The 22,178-nt window shown below is 39.8% G+C and overlaps 1 protein-coding gene across 8 annotated transcripts in view; it reads right to left on the minus strand.

Moving 5' to 3' along the window:
* SCRN1 (secernin 1) overlaps positions 1-22,178 on the minus strand; it is a 41,652-nt gene that overhangs the window by 3,462 nt on the left and 16,012 nt on the right. For 3 of the 8 annotated variants that reach the window (XM_065665974.1, XM_065665976.1, XM_065665975.1), the window contains exons 3-9: positions 16,639-16,820; positions 10,247-10,449; positions 7,155-7,349; positions 6,593-6,758; positions 4,883-5,063; positions 3,102-3,261; positions 2,519-2,826 (exon numbers count right to left, since the gene is read on the minus strand). In XM_065665974.1, the coding sequence (XP_065522046.1) occupies positions 3,103-3,261; positions 4,883-5,063; positions 6,593-6,758; positions 7,155-7,349; positions 10,247-10,449; positions 16,639-16,820 (1,086 nt within the window). In that variant the 3' untranslated portion in view covers positions 2,519-2,826; position 3,102. Of the gene's footprint in view, positions 1-675; positions 1,989-2,518; positions 2,827-3,101; positions 3,262-4,882; positions 5,064-6,592; positions 6,759-7,154; positions 7,350-10,246; positions 10,450-16,638; positions 16,821-22,178 lie in introns of those variants that run through there. The other 5 variants (XM_065665979.1, XM_065665980.1, XR_010609843.1 and 2 more) reach the window with 4 other exon arrangements.

Raw genomic sequence — 22,178 nt, forward strand, 5'->3', positions numbered from 1 at the left:
GCCTATTATGATACCTTGCTGTACCGTCATGTGAAAAGAAAAAAAATAAGTGATGCTTTGACCAATACTTATTGTCATTGTCGTTATTATAGTTACTTGATAAATATGCATGAATATAGTAACAATCAGGGGCCAGCACATACACTGCTGCTCAAACACCCAGAACCATTTATTACCGCTTTGACGAATATTTTGTTATAGTGCTATTAAAGGTGACTTATTGTTGGTTCTCATTTGTTCTGGAACTTGTGTACTGCTCTGTAGTAAGTACCATCATGAGGATTTTACAACTCCTTAATGCTAGATGACCTGCCAGGAGATAACTAAAGGAGAAAAAAATTTACTCCTGTTTTTATTACAATTAGATGCAAACATCATCTTCCAGGGATTAAGTCAGAAAGCCTGTGCATATTTGGAAGCACTGGTGAAATGTTATTCCCTTATATACTAGATTGTTGTTCAAGATCCACTGAAGCTTCTAAGCTGCCATAACCTGGAGACACATGGAATCACAGCAGCCATTACTCCCAGTAGTCCCACTCTGTCCATCCACTAAGCCACTGGTGCACTCGAGACTACTGGTAGTTCTAAGGCTATGGGAGTGCTCTGGTTTCTCAAACTTGGAGAAGCAGTGGTGGCTGAAGCAAAAGCAGCATATTACTAGAAAATTAGTACCTGGATCACTGCGCTCAAAACAATTTATTAGTTCTGGCATACGCAGTTCCAAATAAGGACATAAATTCTCACAAGATAATTGCAAATGTTGGTTTCTTCTTTCTTAAGAAACAAGCAAATAAGATATATTATGGTTTTAGTAGGAACACATTCTTTCATCTTGCCTCCCTCCCACCTGCCAAAGGTTGCAGATCCAAGTTGTGCAAAAGAGCTGTGTGAAGTGGTATATCCTGATCAGAACCCTCTGGATGGGTCAGTCATTTTATCCCTGTTCTCCCCTTGTTCACAAACATCTAGTGACTCCTATCAGGACGCAAAGTGCGCAGCAAGCAACAGTTTAAAGAAGCAGCTTTTAAGTTCAATATGGTATGTGTTAGATGTACTCTGACTAGAGTATTTTCATTTGAAGCAGCCTTTCATTCCAAAAGTGGATTTCATCGGAAATCCATTTACTTCAGTGGGCAGTGTGCATATAGCACAACACATTCAGAAATGAAGCATGGCCCTTGCAGACCCTATTCTGGCTAGGCAGATAGAAGCTTAATTTTAGGGTTACTTTGCCTATTTTCTCCTTCCCTTGTCTCCATTTTCATAACACCAAGGCACAGGAGTTGCTCCTGCAATAGAGACTGTGGGAAGAGTGAACTGTGAGTGGGAAGATTATTAGGCAGGCTGCAACAGAAAGTATCTTCATGCTTGTTTTTCCTAAGTGAGAAGGCTCAATGTTTTCTTGTCCAATTGCCAGTTGTCGGGTAAGGCAGCACCAAAGCAATGAGTCTGAATGGAACAATTTCATTCCAAAAACTTCTGAGAACTAATGTGCCAATATGGCAATGACTGTTCCCCGAATGCACAACTCTCACAGTATCAAGTTGAGGTGTTGCTGCCTTCTAAGGAGCTTTCACTTCCTCAGTAGAGAAATACATGGTTCTTCACAATCCCCTTCCCTGAACAGTGAAGGACTTTAATTCCAGAAGCTAACTTCCACTTATCAAAGACATGGAATTCTTGTCTGAACCTCCTGTTAAAAAAAAAAACATCTATCTTCGCATGACAGGAAACAGTGGTCACTGGTTTAATTCTTAGAACTGTTTGCCCTATCTCATTTCTACAAGAGGGAAACACATGAAAAGCAGGTTCCGTCTGCAGGACTGTTAAGGAAAGGAAGTATGCTGCAGAACCACACTTCTCATGAGGAAGCGTAAGACAGCCATTTCTAAGCCTAACCAGCTGGACTGCCACAACCACCAGTAACTCACTGGTACTTACTGGATTCACCGGCCATGTATACGCACCACAGAGATTATGAAGAACTGTATAAAAGCAGAAAGATGGAGAATAGTCAAGTGTTACTGATCAATGTCCAGCATCTATTCCCTAAAAAAAAAAATCCCAATTTGTAGCTTGTATATAAATATGACATCTTATTAATTGCAACTTAAGAGCCAATAGGTTATATACAGATGTCTTACGCATCCAGGCTGGCTCTGCATTTCAGTGCTCAGCACTACAGCAGCAGCCAGGTGCATTACAAACACAAGCTTCCTTAAGTCGGGTGCAGGTGAAGGCAAAACTTAACCTGGGGGGACCTAATTCTGCTCATCTGTACAGGCATAGTGTCAGAAGCAGAGCTACTGTAACCAGATATACCCATCTGAGGCCAGTACAGCAAGCTCAAGAACCAGGACTTACCTTCCTGCCCCCACAAAACTGGGATTTCAACTCTACCATTCTTTGTATGAATTAGCAAGAAGAGGAAAACGCAAGTCAGCTTTGCTGCAAGCCTTGTCCTGAGCAGAGGCAAACCAGTTTGCTTTCAATGACGATATGGCAGTTAGCCTGATGAAGTTAATCTTTGCTTTAATTGGTTGCCCAACATACATATTTAAACATTCTGTACTAAATTAGCCAGCATGCACAAAGTAATTGGACCAGTCAGTGACTTTCTCCTTTCACTATATACATACACAAACAGGAACACCACAAGATTGGACAAACAAAAGCAATTTGTTAACCGGATACAGCTAGCAAGTAACATTTTTTTTCCTCTAGAAATGTTTTTCCTGCAAATTCACAGGTGTAAAGACTTTCTTTCAAGGCCTGAAGAACTTTGCAGTCTTCCAGTGAAAAGGCTAGCAATAGCCACCGTAGCTGAAATGAGATAAAATTCGTTTAAAATCCATTCCAAGCAAGAGTGAAATTGAGAAAAATAAAAACTGCCTGCAATGCAACACAGGGAAAAGGAACTCCAGAGACAATGTGGGCAGATGCACTGAGGCAGAAAGGTGGCTTTGGACCTGATTCTGAACACTCTTAGCTTAGTGCTAAAGAGAAGGAGGAGGATCAGAATTGGATCCAACATTTCACATTCACTGGTACCTGGTAGCAGAAACTCAGTATCTAAAGAATTGGAAGTGTTTGCTTACTTTACTTGAAGAACTTTAGTTCTGTGTCAACACAGTCATAGAAAAGATCCACTACTTCAGCAGGATCCAGAACCTCTGCACGGGTGAGGATATCTTCCATTGCTTCTAAGCCTTGTCTTTCCAGGTCTAACATAATCCTCATCAGTTTCTGGCCTTTATCCTACGGGCATGAAATAACCAAACTCAATTAACCAGGAAACAGACTCATTAAAGCATTTTACTGTTCTATTATGGGGATCTTTTCAAGTATTTCTAAAAATTAGAAAGCCTTTTTAAGTACAAACTATTTCACTGAACAGGGTTTTCTGGATGGTCAAAGGCTAAAAGAAACAGGGCTAGACACCTTATGCATTAAGAAAAATAACCAAAAAGGAGTTGCTGAGTTTAAAGCAGAGAAGGCAGATGGAATGAGAGATGGACAGAGGAAAATACCGTAATGCTAGTACACATGAGAAAGAAGTAAAGCAACTTATTAAGCCTGTAAACCTGCAAACAGAACTATGTCAGAAGAGTAGCAGTAGGATTGTACAGATCATAGTATGTATATGCATATTCCTCAGATCATCACCTGCAAGATGATGATTAAATCTGAAATTATATGTAATGTAGCATCATTAAGACTCCAGGTCCCAGGAAAGGCTTTGTGTGCCATTCTGACATACTGCTCTTCATGTTTCTAGGCAGGAAGTTCTCCCCTAAAGAAAGTGTCATTTTGTTTTATCCAGCATATTGAGTTGACATTACCAGAGACCAGAGGCTTTAAAATAAATCACTCTGAGGGATTAAAAACCACATCTAGCCAAAACTGCTTTTAAATAAAGTTTGTACTAGCAAAGGTTATCATGGTTTCCTTAATCACTAATGAGCGACTCTGAATGCCGTTATGATCTTAGCGAGACTCTGACTTACGCAAACAAACACAGATGAAAACTTCAGAAAATCAAATCCAACATGACTATGCGGGTCTGCCAGAAATTGCCCAAAATACCAATATAAGTGTGACTGGCATGCCCTGGTGATCTCTCTCTCTGATACACTTTATAGCCAGTTACCCAGTTTACTGCTGTAGCTGTAATTACAAATGTCGAAGAACAGTTGTCAAACTACTTGCATGGTGACAGCAAAACCTGTATCTCAATCAGCTGGAAAAGCTGTACAAAATAATCCCCTTCCTACCTTTATCTATTCCCATAAGAGATTTTTAACACTTCAGATTTCTACACTGAAAAGTTTTCAGCACTCAGGTACCTGCTGCATGGCACTGGAAAGCATCCTTTTTTCTTGCATAGCATTTTCAATTAGTTCTTACAAATTAACAGAAATGCATTAAATCAAGACTTGCAAAACTGTCATATGAAAATTAGTTCTTAAAAAAACCCAAAATCTCTAACTATGTAGTTCTTAATCCATCATATAATTTAAATTATAACATTCCTGCCATCATCCTAGTATGTAATGCTGATATCATGTTGCACTAGCATCCAGTGTTCAATGATCACTTAAAAAGGACTATAAACACAGTGGAGGCTGAACAAGCTCATCAGCTTCTCAGTTTGACTTTTCACTTTGTAAAAGTAATGGAGCAGAGCAACACTTTCTGGATAACCAGAAAACCCACCATGCAGAATAGTTTGTCCTTCAGAGGGTTGTCCTTCAGAGGGCATCATTATTCAAGCTAAACATGCAAGGATTCTGAAAATCTGTTTCAGTGAATGATTCTGAAGTAAATTATGGAGTTAGGAATGTACATTTACTTTAATTCCAGGTACCACAACTCTTACCTGATCATTCTCAAGGAGAGATCGGGCCCACTCATGTGCCTTGTACAATTCATGCCTGCGATCAGGTTTCTCTTGGAATCGAGGTATCTTTTTAGCAGGATCTTCATTGCCAAAAGAAGGCGACTGTACCTTTGGTACTAATTTTACATCATCAACAAAAATAAAGGGTTTAAATATGGACCTGAAATAAATGAGAATTACTGCTTGCAGTAATAACAGAGATTTTATATGTAATTGAAATATTCACCAGGCTATAATAAAACAACAGATATGGAACAGCAAAGGTAATTCCTCTGCACTAGGCATGGGCTAGGCTAGAGTTGGTACTGGTCACAAGCAAAATAAATTTATGCCCTTTAAAGTAACAGTAAATCTTTATTAGACCTTTTACCTATAATCATGTTTGGTCTCTTTCGTGTCAGCTTTGTCACTTTAGTAAAGTAGGACTGTATTTCCTCTCCAAGTTTGTTTTACAGAAATTGCAGCATTCGGCTTTGTACCACTTTTTCTCCTCTGTTCATACAGCCATCTCTCCTTCTCCTCCCAGATTTAGCTGTCATTAGAATCAAAACCACTGACAGAATCTGAGAGTAGGTATTGACAAGTGCATGGAGAAACTGCACCCTGCATTCTGCAGTAAAGAAGCTGCCAGAAATGCAAGACTTCTGCAAAACATGATTAACAACCACTGACTGCACACAGTCAGCAGGTTCATTGCTGCTACCCTTTCCATCACTGTCATGAAGCCTTGCTGACTAAGAGTTTATGTGACTCACTAGCTGCACACTTAAAATAATGTGTTCTTTACTGCATTAGAGTGTAAGATAAAGCAAGAAGGGCCTCTGAACAAGGGTTTTTTTTTACAGCTACGTTCTCCACCTTTTAAAAGGACAGAAATCCCACCAAAACGATTTGAAGCTTTGCTCCTTTTTATCTCAAAGGATTTGCACCAAGTCAAAGCTTTGGTAAGCAAGCTCAATCTTCATACTTAACCTTGAAAGTCTGAGTTGCATAATGCAAAGTGGGTGAAAAGTCCCTTTGGCATGGATGACTTCTGTAGCCCTCAATAGAACCTAGTGCTTAATACCACTCTTACAGGAATGACTGTCAGCTGTTCAAGGGTGCCATTTTCTTCTCTCCATAACCTGTTTAACTCTATGCAAGTGGCAGACTTCCTGAATAACATCATTTGAACCAACTGGAAATTGTCCCTCCAATAAAAAACACAACTGGAATAACTGAGAAACATCTGCAAGTCCCAGGTAACGTTTAGATGTCACGCACAGCTTCCTAGAGTACACATCCCCTCTTTGCTAGTTAGACACTTTATTTGTTTCAGTTTTGCACCCTCTTGTTCAAGAGAGGTGACTAAAATAGTCTACAACCTCATCATCTCAACAAGAACCCACAGGAAAGCAACTAGGCTGGAGCAGTAGTTCCTGGGACCTCTCTGAGTTATATTTACTCTAGAAGCTCTGAATTAAGGCAAAGTTCCAGGTATGGCCTTTCAGCCCTGTGTTGTTCATTTAGAACTGCAGCAAGATGCAGTTCAGTAACACAGGACTCTGTCAGATTACACACCACCAACTACTGATTGCATTTCTGTTTAGAACATGCTCTCGAAGCATGTTCCAATTTGGGTAGCAGGGTTTAATATCTTTCAACCCATTACCTTCTCTGCCCTCAAGGAACCCCGTAATTGTGGCTTACCTTGAAGGGTCTGGCGTGCCAGTGAAGTAGTGAATACAGGGAAAACTAGGGTCCTGAGGCAGGACAGACACTATGCTAGCTGTAGTAAGGAAAGATTCAGAGTCCACACAGACACCGCTGTCCTTGTCACGCAGGACATCAATCATGGCTTGTGCAGAAACATCACCTATATGGAGGGGGAGAAAAATTCCTGAGTGTTCAATGGCTTGGACTCCAGGTAATGATTTTAGCCTGAATATATTCACAGGGTGCTACAGCAGGTAGGGTCACTATAATTACACCAAAGCACAAATGAAGTGGCACATCATGCACATCAGAACAACAGTGAAGAAACTTATTTTATAATTTCAATCCTGGGTTAAAGCATTAAACTAGAGGGGGGCATTAGTGCTTCATTCTAAACTGTGGCACGTTTAGGGACAGTCTTCAGCTCTGCTCTTTCTCTCCACACTGTTCTCATGTAGAGGCACTCCCAGTTACATGTTCCAGACAGAATGCCTGAAAAGAGACAGTAGTGACTAAAAGTCCTGCCACACACACAGGAGAATGGTTCAACACTTACCACCTTGTTTTTCTAGGCTCTCCCTGCCAGAAGAGCAGGCTAAATGGTCATCACTGAGAGAGAACACTTCAGAAAAATTGAAGTCAGAGTCTCCATTCCACCAGCCTTGACTTCTCACGTAATCCCTTAGTTCAGGATGCTCAGCATCAATTTTTGTAGTTAATGAAAGCTGATTGCAAATGCATTTTACCCCCTCTGCAGAATGAGACACGTATTAAAAGAGAGCATTAATACAGTTTTTCTGGGAGAAGCTGGAAGGACAATTTAATTTCAATTAGGAAACAAATTAAACCATTGGTTAGGATGTACATTGGCATGGCTACATAACTACACAGCTACACACACACAGAATTACCAATCACTGCAGGTTGCAGAGCTCAGTTCTCTGTGCCCTACTTAGATATTTGCACTGCCTTGTGATTAATAGTGGTATTTAGTCAGAATACCAGTTTCGCAATCTGGACCTCTCACATTCTGACCATGAAATTACAGTGGTCTCCAAATGTACCTACTCTTGTCTCCAATGGTGTATTCCACTGCCACAACAAGGCTCGAGGTCTGACTGCATTTAGTTTCACCAACATTCCTTGCCCTCCTAAACTGAAAATTTGATTTGGAAGATGGCTTTAAAAGCTTCCCAATTGCTTTAAGCTTCCCAGTTTAAAAACAATTTTACTCTTAGTTGCACAATGTGCTTAAACTGAACTGAATTTTAAATCTTAAATTTTAAAATGGCATTAATTAAAAAGAAAGTGGAAGTAGCCTTCAAAGAATATTAAATTAAATTTTAATTTGCTCTTCTCAGAAACACTGCAGTGCTTATATCCATATATCTACAGCATGACTAATGGTGGCTGCTGCAGATATTCCTCAGAGAGCATAAAGCAAATGCTTTGGAAGCCAGAGAAAGAGCTGATAATCTCTAAAACAAAACCAGATTCTGGAATTTAGCACAAACTTTTTCTTAAACAGAAACCAAAGCAGTATTTGTGAAAGCTATTACGCTGCCTTCCACAAAAGCAAGCTTGCTTTTGTGATGCCTTATGCATGCAATTTAAACAAGGACTAACACTTTAGAGCAGGAAGTTCTCTGCATCAGCCTGCAAAAAAGTCACTGTCATTCAGTTCGAACTTTTACCAGGGTCACTGGCAGCTTGTTCTGATTTACACTCCCAAACAGGAAACCTTTCTTTCTTGAATTTCTTGACCTGAGTGACAGGAATATTTGAGTTCGTGTCAAGCTAGGCAAGCCACTCCTCAAGAGCTCTTTAAATATTACATTTAGTAACTTCTGTAAAATAATATTTCATGGGTTTTATCACCTTCAAGAAATGATAATTTATCAAGCAAATAAATATTTCCACTCTGACTGAAGAGCAGTAATACGAAGGACTGTAAAAGTGTTTATCCTTAAATTACTGTAAGAGAGTTGCTTGATAAATATTCACTATAAGCTTTACAGAACTGCAGCAATGATGACAGAATCAGGAAAAAAAAACCAAACGCCTTCATACTGGGGAATGACACATTTTCCCTGTTTTAGCAGCATTTCTGCAGTCATTTGAAAGCCTAAGAGGCACGCTTACGGTTGCAAAGAAGAACCCCCTGAATAAACGATGAAATACAGAGTTTTTGCATAGCCAGCAGCCTGGCAGCCTTAGCAGACTGCAGGAGATGGAAACTACTTATCTGCAGCTTAAAGGGACCTCCTGAAGAGAAATGCACTGGTAAAATCAGAACAGAGCTGCAGTGTCATTTCAAAAAGCTGCAAGCAGCAGGTGAAGGCAGCAGTATATATGGCGGGAAGAAGGATGTGAAGGTTACGTATTGCTGGATGCAGCTAAAAAGGCTAGTAAAAACCACTATTCTTCAAGTATCAGCTAGGTACGGCAACAGGAGGCAGCAGGATGTTACTGCATGATCCCAGGAACTTCAGGAGCCAACTGCTTTGCAGAATTTGGACTTTGAGGCCAGCATTATCATTCTTCCCTCCCCTATATCTGGTATCTGTTTGTGCTAGAGGACTTCTATCCTCTAGGTTTCCTTAAAATCCAAGCTTTGCTTGGGAAAACACTATCCCTGCTAAGGTAAGCTGATTCATATTTGATGGCGTGAACTGACAATAGGCATCACACAACTTTACACAGCCTGATGCTATTTCTTTGCTTTGGGATTTCCAAAGTTAAACCTCCCACCTCCCCATATCTGCTATCTCCTACCTTTCATTGAAGGGGAAATGAAAACCGAATTCAGTGTATCTGCCACAGTTCAAAGCATGGATGATAAAAATCCTTCCAAATTACCTGAATTTTCAGCTCATTCAAATATGAGTAAATATTAAAAAGCTCTACTCTTATGAAAATAAAAATCCCTTCAAAACCAAACCCAACAACAGATAATAAATTAAATATAAAACCTGAGACACTTGTTTATATTAAGACAGCAAATATTTGCCAGCTAAGTTTTAATAAAGTTCATCCACCAAGCCAGCGAAATCTAGAAGATAGTTTGGCAGCTCTGGCTTCACACCTACAGAAAAAGAAACCACCTACAAGTTTAAAGAGCAGAAAAGCATTGTTCTGCAGTATCAAAGAAGAAATGGTGATATAAGGGGACTCTGTCTATTGCATTAAAGCAACCAGCAGCAGCCCATTCCATGTACCACCTAACACGAGCCCTCTTCTCAAAGCTATCAATGCTTATCCTTCCTTCTTAATATTTTCAATTTTTAAGTATCAATTTGGGCATTAACTGCATCAGAAAGACACTTGACACATTCCAAACAGCAAACAAATCTAGGAAAACACAACACTTACCAAAGGCAAAAACCTAAGCATGATTATTACATAGCTGAGGTATACAGGTAACAATCTCCAGCTTCACAGAAAATGCTAAGTTACATCAGCCAATGCAAATCAACATTAAAAAAAAAAAAAAGGAATAGTACAAATACAGGAGGTTAAAATCAATTATTTAATCAAACACTTGCATAAACTGGTCACTTACTTAAACTCTGACTTTAAGACCAATTCTTCCAAAACAATTCTCATAGCTATTTATAATAAGGAAGGTTTGCTGTGAATGATACTGACCTGTGATTTTTTCCGCTGCCCAGTACTTTCCAGAAGTCTCCAGTATCCAGGCTTCATTTCTGTCCACAATCAAAAATGCACTTTGGAAAGTATGACATGAGCTCCCATCTTCATAATAATTTCCACCTTGTCCATGCTCTTCCAACAGAGCAACTATTACATCCAATGCTTCTTTAGCTGTTGCTCCTCTTTCTAGGCCAAGTCTGTAGGAAAAGGGAAAAACTGAGATTCAGACAGACATATAGCAGTGAGGTCTCCATAAGTTATTGATTTTAAACATCAGCACTGATCTGGTTTAAAAATATCAAAGTGTCAGCCTAGCGTAAGAATTCCTGCTTCAATGAGTTACTGGAATTATAGGATGACGTATTAGATGATATAATTTGTTTCAAGCCTTTATTTTCTACACTGCTGCTTCATTCTGACGCCTGCAGTAGCTGGTTTTTAGTTTTTAGAGTCCAACTACCAATCAATGACCTCAACCATGCTGTAAACATGCAATGCTCTATTTATCCCTGCCCCAGGCAGAATAACTTTGCAGGATACTTTGCAAAGGTCTTTTTAAAGTAACAGCTGTATGCAAGCTTACTTAGCTGTACAGAGACTGGGGAACTGCAAATTAATATTACCAGAGATCAAAAAATGGAAGAGGTATTCAGTATTACAAATCTCTGTAGAACTTCTCTTTCCCAGTGCTCCAATATTTATTTGGCCACCAAAGCTAGATGTATGTTATCCTTGGATGCATATTGCACGCTGCAGACAGAAGCATTTTTGCGCAGTCATGCTTCAGTGTTCCTGCAGAGGCTTCCCCCCCAAAAAAAACATTTAACACCAGATACAGCTTTCACATGAACTAAAATTAACCATATGTCTAAAAGAACACGATTTTAAAAGGAAGTTTGAGCAAATCAAGGGTATTTAAGGGAAAAGAAAGCTGAAGAACAAGAATAGGCTCGACAAAGCTATAGGGAATTACTGTATCCTGACTTGAATAAACTGGATGAAATAATCCCTAGATATCATTTACAGCCCTAACCAAGTCAATCAATGAAAGCAGTAACTAGAAAAGTCTAAATCAGACCTGCAAACAATTCCACTCCAAAATGTAATTACTGCTAATGAGGAAATGCACTATTTCAAGCAACAGAATATCTATGCCTCCATCCTTTAGGATAATAACCTAGATCAGTCCACCGTTTCTCCCTATTGGTTATGTCACCTTAATATTTTCTGCTTTGTTTATCTAATAGCTCTATGGACAAAGTCATTTGACTGATGGATAGCTCCAAGGAATTCACCTTTTTTAATGTAAGTGCTATGCTAGCGGTTTAAGGTCCCTTCCAACCCAAACCATTCTATGATTTCCCCGGAAATCACATAACAAGAAGACACTAATGTTTCTTTCCTAAGAACTACAGTACACAAATCAGCTCCTGATAACTTGGATAAAATTTGCTGATATAAATACTTTTCTATCAGATCTCTGCACTGGGCCTGCTTTGTTAAATAGCTGGCCACTATTAACCTTCGTTTAGGCTAAATTATTGAAGGCAGTGTTTACATCTCTCTCAGCAGCATCTATTTATCACTTCATGACAAAGGAGAGCCAACTAGAATTTTAGGTCCTAACTTACAGTGACAGTTTCTCCCCCATCATCATCTTACTTTGCATTTATAGTTGTTCCCTCTTGTCTTGTTTCTTATATTAGCTAAAACTTATTCTGTATTGTTGTCTCCATTTTTTGTTCCTATACATTCATGTTATTCCTCCATTCTTTCCCTCACTGGTGCAATCACTTTTTCAGAGCAATACAGACTTGTCAGTCTTAGCATGTAACACAGAAATCATTTAAAAGCCAGTCCAAAAGCATGTCTGATTTATTCCCCAAGAGCAATTCAAACAGCTGTCACTGCCACAGGTAAACAAATGGGCTGACAACTACCTTAGTGACCATATAGTCACTAGGTTCATTGATAATCTGCTCCCGTCTCCCCAGTTTATGACCAAAAGCATCGGGTTATAATCAGATCCAAACCTGCCAAGAGGCATAACGTCATAACTTTTAATAACGTCTCCCAGACATTATCCCTCTGAGATGGCTATGGTCTACCTTTCTCTGTCAAAACTACAGCAGATATTCAGGCTGAAGAAATCTTTCAGGTACTTTTTTTTCTTTTGCAAATGGCTCCAATGTTACATTTACTTCCATTTAACAAAGGCCTAGGCTCTGCTTTTGTTTGGGTGCTCCTATCTGTCAGTCACAAAGGACAGCAAAAAAACCCATCCTACACAACAACCACACAGCTCATATCCACAAAAACGTAGGTTTTGCCACTTATCTCTTTATTGGTGTCCTGGGTAACTGCAGCATAGCCCTCCCATTACCACATTTCAGAGTACCCTTCAAGGTGAGCTGGAAGAAAATTTTAAGTAATTTTACCCCCAGATGAGAGCTTGAATTATTCATTAAGAAAATTTCAGTGACTTCGTGCAATCCATTGCCTCAGTACTCAGTACCTCCAATATGCTATCACACTGTCAAAACATTATCTTAAGCTTTTTAATTTATCAGTTAGAGATGCCAACTTTCCCAATGCACTAACATACATGATGATGACATTCTACTTTATTCAGTTCTGATGTCTCTAAGGAAAGAAATCGGTAAACAAATTAATACAATTTTAAAGAGTATTCTTGACTCCTCGCCAAGAGAGTCTCTGTGCGGCTCTGAAAAAGTGGCTGTACCAGCAATGAGAAGAACTAAGAAATAATACAAACACACAGGGATTAAAAATTAAGTCAACAATACAAAAATAAGGGTGTATTTTACAGGCTTCTTCATATATACCTTTTGTATGATAATTTTGTCCTGTTCTAACTGTACTGGCATAAGCAAAACTGTACACCAATGGGTCTTAATCCTCAGATACATCAGTGTTCTGGGTAACACACTTTTCAGTTATTAAGCCAGGAGTTCAATTGCTAAACAAGCTAAAAACTTTGTGAAATACATCTTTACTGATGTGCATCGTGACCTTTATTGAAAAAAATCCTTTGCCTATGAACTTGCAAGATGAATTTTCAATTTCCTATTTCAACACCACCACAAGCTGACTTCAGAACTATACTACCCTGCTGAAAGATGCCTCTGATCTGTTCAATGCCATGTCCTCTCCCAACACCCACCTACAGCCTTTGCCCATATTGGCTGGATTTTAAATCCTAACTGAAAAGTGACAATTCCAGATCAGTTCAAGAGAGAGGAAGACTCCCACAGAGAAAAAGAATAATCACTTTAAGAGAATGCAGAAACAAACTCTTAGGGGAGCCTGAGCAGTCAAGCAAAATTCCATTCTATTACCTGGATGACATTCCTGAGTTGACAACTCTGAAGAACATGTTTCAGAGTATAAATCTTTAAGTTTCTTTAGCAAACAGCTAGTCATACACGCACACACACAGTATCAATCTTCATCCTTCGCTAAGGTCTGATACAGATACAGAAGTCAAACACATACATAGGTGTGAGAAAAATTTGGCCAGCAGAGATATGCATTTCTTAATTAGGCTTTATTTTTATTCCAGTAAGTCCTGAGTGACAGAATCAGCCTGTTCTCAGATAGGTAAAAAAAGGCAGAGTTGGTGCCAGCTGCTTCATTGCAGGCGATATGACTGATTTTCTACTTGATGGCTCTCTATTCTATGAGGTGATCCAAAACAGATAAGCTTAACGCAACTGGCCAAGTCTTCACAGTAAGAAAAAGAATCACTTTGGCTGGAACAAGCAGCAGATGGTAGTCTGCAACATAGCTCTAGTTCTCCTTGCCTGAAGCACACCCTGCATTCAAGCTACAGACCATTTCATCTGCAGATAAAAAGGAATAGAGGGAATGTAATAACGACACATGATGTTCACTCATAGTTTATTACCAGTTTCTCCTTATTTTGAGATCTCCTGATTTGCTAGGTGGGTAAACCTAGAGATGCTGGACAACCTATACATTTGAATGTTAAAAAGTATTTTGAGACTGCAGTAACTATGACAAAAATAAGCAAAACTCTGCATCTAAAGTAATGCTTTGTTAAAGTTTCAAAAGAATAGTAGGAGGGAAAAAATAAAGGTGGAGCTTGGAAAGTCACCTAACATATCTTCTTTTTGACAAAAGCTTGTCCTATATTTTCTTAAGAGACCCTGAGTCTCCCTTCATGAAATTCAGCTCATCACTGCAATTAGTCCTCTGAGGTTCTGCTTCTTTGCAGATTCCTTCCATAATACAGAGTTTAGAGAAAACACCAAAGAGAAGCATAACCCAAATTTCCTCATGACTTTCACACTGGCCAGATCCTATAGATCTTAGATCATATTTCCCATTTCCACTGCATTCTCTCCAACTGGCTCATAGTCTTCTTAGTTAATGGTAGCTGGAACCAGATACTGTATTTCTGCAGAGACACCATTAAAGGACATCTACAATTACAGTTTCAGACAGCTATACACCTAACGACAATTTCTTGTAACTCAGGCATCCCAGCTTGCTTAAGAATACCTTCTAAGGTTTTAATGCCCTCTTAAAAGTCAAGGTATCTATTTCCTATCCTCTACTCATAAAATTTGTTATTCTATTGCAGGAATAAAACAGAATGGTCCAACAGGATTTTTCTTGACTAACAATTATTATAGCATATTTATCAACTCATTGATATTTAAGTGGTTTTTCTCCCCTTCAGGAACAGTGGTTAATAAACACTGGTCTATACCCTGTTTATAACCACAACTCTTTTTAACCCTATTAAGCATACCCACAACATTTAACCCTTTTCCAGTCATCCAGAGCCTCTTTCATCTTTCACTAGTTTCAAGAAAAAATACACATTCACTTGAAATTGGTTCAGCCCACTCATTAAATACCCTAAGGCAAATGTCAGCAGGACCACTGGGTCTAACACTGATTTGCTTAAACAAGCAGTTGTCCTGTTGATATAACAAAAGCAAATGCCTGGAAAACATAGGGTTAAGATACTTTTAACTCAACTTGGGTCTAAGATAGAGAACAATGTGCTGTAAGTCCATGGTCTGATAACAGAATTTAGTAGTCTTATTAACAAGAGTGAATCGTTTCCTTTCATCCTTCTAATAAGTGAAGTACTTCTTACCATCCTTCTAATTATCAGTTAGTTTGGAGACAGTGACTCCCGAACATCTGCTAGCTTGGGAGGCAATAAATTTTGTAGATGAAGGTCGCACTGTTTGAAATCTTTGCCAGCTATAAGAAACTTGCAGATACAGTTGGTTTCAGCTAATTTGTGATTACTGGGGCATCCAACTGTGCCAAAGATGAAAAGTGCACCCTCAGGAAGACTGCTTACATCACCTTGAAGACCCCTGCCCACATGAGGAAGACTGCTTACTTCATCCTGAAGACCCCTGCCCACGACCATCGACCATCGGAGGGCAGTGTGTAAGCGCCAAAAGGGAGGAGACTTATGATAATGAGTACCTAAACTGACTGTAATATCCCCACCGAACTCTCGGGAACCTGATGAATATGCATGTTTGTGTGTAATAAATATCTCCTTGCTTAACACCTCGGTGCGCAAGGTAGAAGGAGCGATCCCCTTTGCACCCAGTGCCATAATAAACATACCTGCTTTATAACTCTTTGAGTTGTAGAGTCTGATTTCATGCTTCACTGTCCTATCTTTAACTGAGTCTGTTTGCTCCCTTTCTCTTTGTATTGTCTGCCCCATTTTCTCTTGTTCTTTCATTTTCAGTTTTCTTCTCCCACCCAACTCTCCTACAAGAAATTCTCTCACTACAAGATCAGCATGCAGGTTGAGGCTTACAGTGCAGCACAAGCTTTTTAGGCAGCCAGCCTTCAATGAAGAGACATACAGGAGTTTGCCAGCATTTAAAAAAGGGCAATGGTTTACATTGGAATGCATGGGCTGAAGTGAGACATAGTCGCCTGTTTATGCCTACAGTTGGCTATAAGCCCAGGATAAGCTTTTTAGGTCAGAGTAGGCTGTTGTTAACATGGGGGAGAATGAAGGACACACCAGCAATCCGATTTCACAAATCAGTTAGCAGTTCTTTACTAACACAGAATCATATCTCTTACCCTGTCAGAACAGCCACTTCTAGACTAGAAGGTATGTAGACAAGGTAGGTTTAGTGAACCTCCATTAGACTAGTACCTATTTGGGATCCAAATTCAGATTCCAAGTGTTTTAAGTGTTAACTCAGCTGCGTCTGAAGCTCTGCCTAGACAAGTCTGCTTACACCATTTTAAAATCTCCCGATATCATTGCCACAAAGCTGTTATCCAGTATCATTATCATCTAATCCTTGGTGTTTGAAAGGCTGGTCACAGCTTGGTAAGCCACCCACCTGACAAGATCCATTCCAAGCAAGGCTTCAGATTCAGAAGCTGGTTCTCTGGTTACGACGGCTTCATTAGCTACACAGACACCATGCTCGTTCGCTCCCATCTCTGCCCCCCAAAGCCAGGAGGGTCTGCTCAGCACAACAGCGTGAGTCTTCGGCACCTGCTCAATCTCAATATATGTGCACTGCAGAGACAGCAGGAAGAGAAAAAGCAAACCAGTTGTAAGCACTCTATCTAATGCTGTGACTGAAGTAACGCAAAACTTCTGTGTACAGACAGGGCACATTGTTTTTAAAAAGTCCATGTCTTATGTATGAGCAGGGAATTTCTTAAACAACATTTAACTGTCATATTTGAACCTTGACAGGCTTATATTGCAAAAGTCTGGAAAAACACATCTCTCTTGGTAGTTGCAGGCTTCAAAGAGTCAAGCAGAACACAAATGCCAGAATCAGCAGAAAGCAGAGGTAGACAGACTGTACTGTTACAGTAAAGAAGCACAGATCACATTTGTACATAGCAACAACATCAAACCATTATACCGTCCCACCTAAGCACAATCTCTAGTATGTTATTAAGTACACAGTATAACAATGGTAACTGGATAGAGTACACCAGAAGGCTTCCCTCTCTTTCTTGCTGCCTCCCCTGCAGCTGCCCCCAAGACTGAGGCTGCCAGTAGAAAAGGGGGTAGGGGTGGAAATCAAGACTTGAAAAGATTCAGCAGAATGCTTTGATAAGCAGTCAGAGGAAATAAAACACAGGCATTGTTTTTGTTTAAAGCTGATGTTTCTGCTAGTTTAAATGTGATCAGAGTTCTGTGAATGTATTCTACGGTAAAAATACAAAGGAAGGCTGAAGTTATTGAAACTGCAAGGAAGAAATAAGTTATGTTGTCCTCCAAATATATTTACCTTTCCCTTGCTTTTGGACTTAAAAGCAAGCACTGTTTTTCCAGACAGCATGGAAGAGAGCTTGAGCCATCATTACATCATTGGCTTGTACAAGCCAAAAAAATGGGGTTTACATTTTATTACTGAGGTCACATTGTGTTCTTCAAGGACCAAACTCCACAGAATTTTCTTTTGAGGAAGCTGAAGCTGTCTGTTATTTATAAGACATTCTTAGTGGCCAGCATTCCTGTTGTAGCATCTGCCTTGCAGGAAGTAATCTGCAACATTTTTCTGGAGGAATATTTGGTTAGAGGTATCAAAGGAAGCAGGATGAGCAGACTGGACTAGTGGACTAGAGGTTGTTTGCCATGAAAACACATACTGTGAATACATTGGAACCTAAAGCCAAAGAAATCAAAGATTATTAGCAATGAGAAGCTATTTTTTTCCCCAACCTGTCTTTCCCCCTCTGGGGATTACACAGCATGACCACCTTCAGCCTCTTAATTTTGGGCAATGATTTTCACAGTAATAGTTAAGCTAGCATACAACTAAAATGTGTAACATATCACCTTTGATCAGAAATGGCATTTGTAGAGTCTTTCACTCTAACCATGCAAGAAGGACACTAGAAATGAGCTTGCCACCTTCATTAGTAATTGTGTGCTAACAGGTCAAACTGTCACCTTTTCATAAAGCAAATTACAGGTGAAATAAGAGGATGATTTTTCACAGAGGACACATGAATTAAAAAAAAAAAAGAAAGGCGGGGAATTCTTTCATTCCAAGGCATCAAAAATAGAGTAGGGACATGCTTCCCTTTTCCCTTCTGCTGTGTGCTTCGTTTTGATTTTGGCTTAGGCAGTAAGACCCCAGCAGGAACTTATAGAAATACCTGCTGTATTTGCTGGAGAAAATCCCTAATATTTGGCCAAGCTGTTTGACCAAATTGTTTACATAGTAATACACTATGATTATGTACAGGCAGATTCTTCATCTATTGAGGTGCAACTTCTGCCACTGGGCAGGAGCTATGATCCCACTAATAAAAAAACACTACACAGTTCACCCTCTGCTTCATTTGCTAACCCAGCCACACTAGAGCAGGAATTTCTTATCAGGACCCCCCCCCCCTTCTCCATCTGAGCTGTCAGCAAGCAAATCACATTTTTTGGCATACTGAGTTTTTTCAGAGCTTTAGGTCAGAGTTGTTTGGATAAGCATGTGTGTGACTGAAGAAAGAATAACAGTATTTCCTGGACATGCAAAATTGGAGCTGCAGCAGCAAGAAAAAGGGCTGGACCAGGCATGTTCCCACATTACATGTGAAGATGTGACCAGAGCAGCTATCAGTAGGCAGGGCTGCAGCCAGGCAGACACCAGACCACAGCACTGGACTCCCTACATCTCATTACAGGTGGTCGGCTAGCTGGAGCCATCCTGCAGAGCCATTCAGGACATGAATCTTCCCCGCACTGCAGCAGAAAGCAAAAACCAAGGCACAGTAAGGAAGAGATGTTAGTACTCCATAAACCCCCACTTGCATAGCATTCTCTAGCTGAATAGCCCTGTTATACAAGCTTGCTTATGCTGATGTTTTGATTTTCCAGAAGAAAAAAAAAAAATGATGAAAACACACTGAAAAAGTGATAGTTAGGCTAAAAAAATGCTGAATGCCTTTTCCCTGCAAAACATTCTGGCTATCCTTGCTACCAACTGCTGATTACTTGGGGCCTCATTCCAGAGCCAAAAATTTCCAAAGCTGCTATTTATGATAGAGATTTTATTGTCAATAGTAACAGTAAAGAAAGGTGAAAGAGAAAATTGTTTGCTCCTGCTTGAAGGATCCAGAGCATTCTGGGGAAAAAGTGCTTTTGCTTTGTAACTACATAATCATACGCCAGAAACCATTCAGAGGCCTCTCTATCTCAGAATAGAGTTGTCACCTTCTAAACTGCTTCTTTACATTCCCCAATCCAGTGATAAGCAAACATGGACCATATCTTCATATTATTTTCAGCTTCCATACATTAGCTTATGTACACAATGTTCAAGCCTCATTTACATAAACTGCGTTAGAAGACCTAAATAACAGAAAACCATTCCAGTCTGATAGCAGCTGACAGGCTTTGTAGAACTAGCATTGTCTTGATTCTTGTTCAACAATCCTTTGCCATGGTTATTGCAGAAAAAACCTTAGTAAGATTTTACCTTCCCATTAGAACTAATTAATCCAGTATGCAGAAAAGTAGGCAGTCAATAGGACTGATGTATTAAGGCAGGCATTTAGTTCATATTTGCTAACAGGTACGAGCTTATCATAAAACTAGGGTCCAGGTGTGACAATAGATTATTCATTTTAAACAAGCCTCCCACTCTGCAACTCCATCCCCTTTTCCCCCCCTTAAAATAACATCATAAACTTCTAGGTAAAAGAGTATCTTCATGTAAGAAACAGAGCAACTGAACTATACACCTGTAGCCAAGACACATCAATTGCAAAGGTAGCTCAACCAAAGCCAGTGACTGTATTTGCAGCACAACAAATCATTGCTGCCTATTCCACAGAAATCAGAACATATGCTTATAACAGCATACATAGAAGCAAACGTGGAAGGAAATAGTGGGGAAAGGCAGCACTATCCACCAAAAGACCTTGCTGGCCACTAGATCTTTAGAGCTCAGATGATAAGATTTCAGAAGCAAGCACAAAGGACAACCTCCCTGTCCTCTCTCCTGCACCCCACCGGCCTGGCAAATCCCTCCAGCACAACAGCATAGCATCCTGTTCTGCCGAGAGCGGTGTCAAACTAGGCAATGACAAATAAAATGGACATAAGGTACTGCTGTGATTCTGCTTGCTACCAACCCTGTCTTTAAAATTCTTTAAGCATCCAACCTCAGCATGTCCTAACACTAGCATTTTTCTTTGAGTATGAATGCTAAACCAGAAGAATACTCATACATTTGGTGGTAATGGCTGTGAGTGGTGTCAGGCTCCATTCATTTTCTAGAACCCCAACCCTGAAAGCAGTGTAACTGGCATGATGCCCTGTGACAATAAATTCCCATCAGGAAATTTCAAAGCAACAAACAGACTTCACGTACAGAGAACAAGCCAATGACTTTCAAGAGAATTGAGCAGGCTGAAAAGTTTTCTTTTTATTTCACTTACAGTATATCAAGAAAAGAATCTTATGAAGGCAGTTCTAAGTATAGTACAAGGCACCAATGATCTCTCACCCTAGCCAAGACATACAGATATGTTGGAGGTATTCCAAAACCAGACACAACAGTTATAAGCACAAAAGATTTCTTCTTTCATTAATGAAAAGAAACTATTGTGCAGCTTCTACTGTACCCAAGCTGCATAAGCCCAATTCCTAGCACTGTCAAGTCAGGTCATTAAGAAATATCAGTGAAATCACACAGGCTTCAGCCCTGGATAACAAAGGCAATAGTCAGGAAATGCTTTAGAAAGAAATAATCTTTGAAGAAGGGCCATAAAATTCTAGATTCCAGGGGAGATTCTTCCACACCACTCTCATCAGACCCAGACTTTAACTTGGCATTAACTCTTTGCTTAGCCACTTCAAGCACTGCTGTATCACAGCACATATTAGAAAACAGCAAAATATCTGTACTATTGCAGTAACTCAAGAAGTTGCATTATGGCTGTTTTTAACATGGCAAAAATGTCACAAGGCAGTCTGCCAGCCTGCTGCTTCCACTGCCATCAAGACTGACAGCCTGGCGGGATCTGTCTATAGAGGCATCTCCAGAGCTGACATGGGCTACTTGGGCCCTCCCACCATAGTGAAATAAGGAACTGGAAAGATAAAACATGGTTGTTCAATAAAGCCCCACATCCCTGTGGATGTGCCTGATGGAACGAGTTTTACAGACAATTCTGTTGGTGCTTATTTACAAGAAAAAAAATCAATACAACTAAAAGGACAAGGAATGACCATTCTCTGAAAAGAAAAATATGCAAGCAGTAGCACACAATGCTAGAGGCTAGTTGATGCTCTTAGCACTGCTTGCTTATGCACTTAACCAGCACCAAATACACAGTGGAAGACACCCGGATGACTTTACAACACCCATTAAGCACAGCCATGGTATCATAAAACTAGCAGCAAAACTGCTGTGCTGCAGTGGAGGGGACACCTGTACATGAGGACACATCTAGGCCGAGTACATCTCAAACAGTCAGCCCTAGTTCTAGAGGTCACACAGTCAAACCAGAATGGTGAACAGAAGTCTCTCAGTGGCAGGATGAATCCTCAGGTAGCTAGCTTTCAAAGACACATGCTATGCTAGTACTTGCGTCCTCATGTTGTAGCCAGATATAAACAGCAGCGGCATTTACTAGGTATAGAAATACAGAACAAAACCCATTCTTTGAATTAAGAATAGTTTTTCCTTTTTTTATGAAGAACCTAGCACACTTTATGTGAAGTTTTATATCTGCATATTGTTCTTTGCTGTTTCTGTTCATTGATAACTGCAGAATTTGAATCTGTATGCTTCCAATCTCTAGCAGTGTCATTTATCCTGAAGAGTAAGGATGGTAAGATTTTATTCTAGAAAAGAATTGGAGAAGCGAGAAAAAGCCAAACAGTTCTCCCATCCAAAAGCAGAACTAC

Source organism: Lathamus discolor, chromosome 2 (genome assembly GCF_037157495.1).
Source record: "Lathamus discolor isolate bLatDis1 chromosome 2, bLatDis1.hap1, whole genome shotgun sequence".
Lineage (NCBI taxonomy): Eukaryota > Metazoa > Chordata > Aves > Psittaciformes > Psittacidae > Lathamus > Lathamus discolor.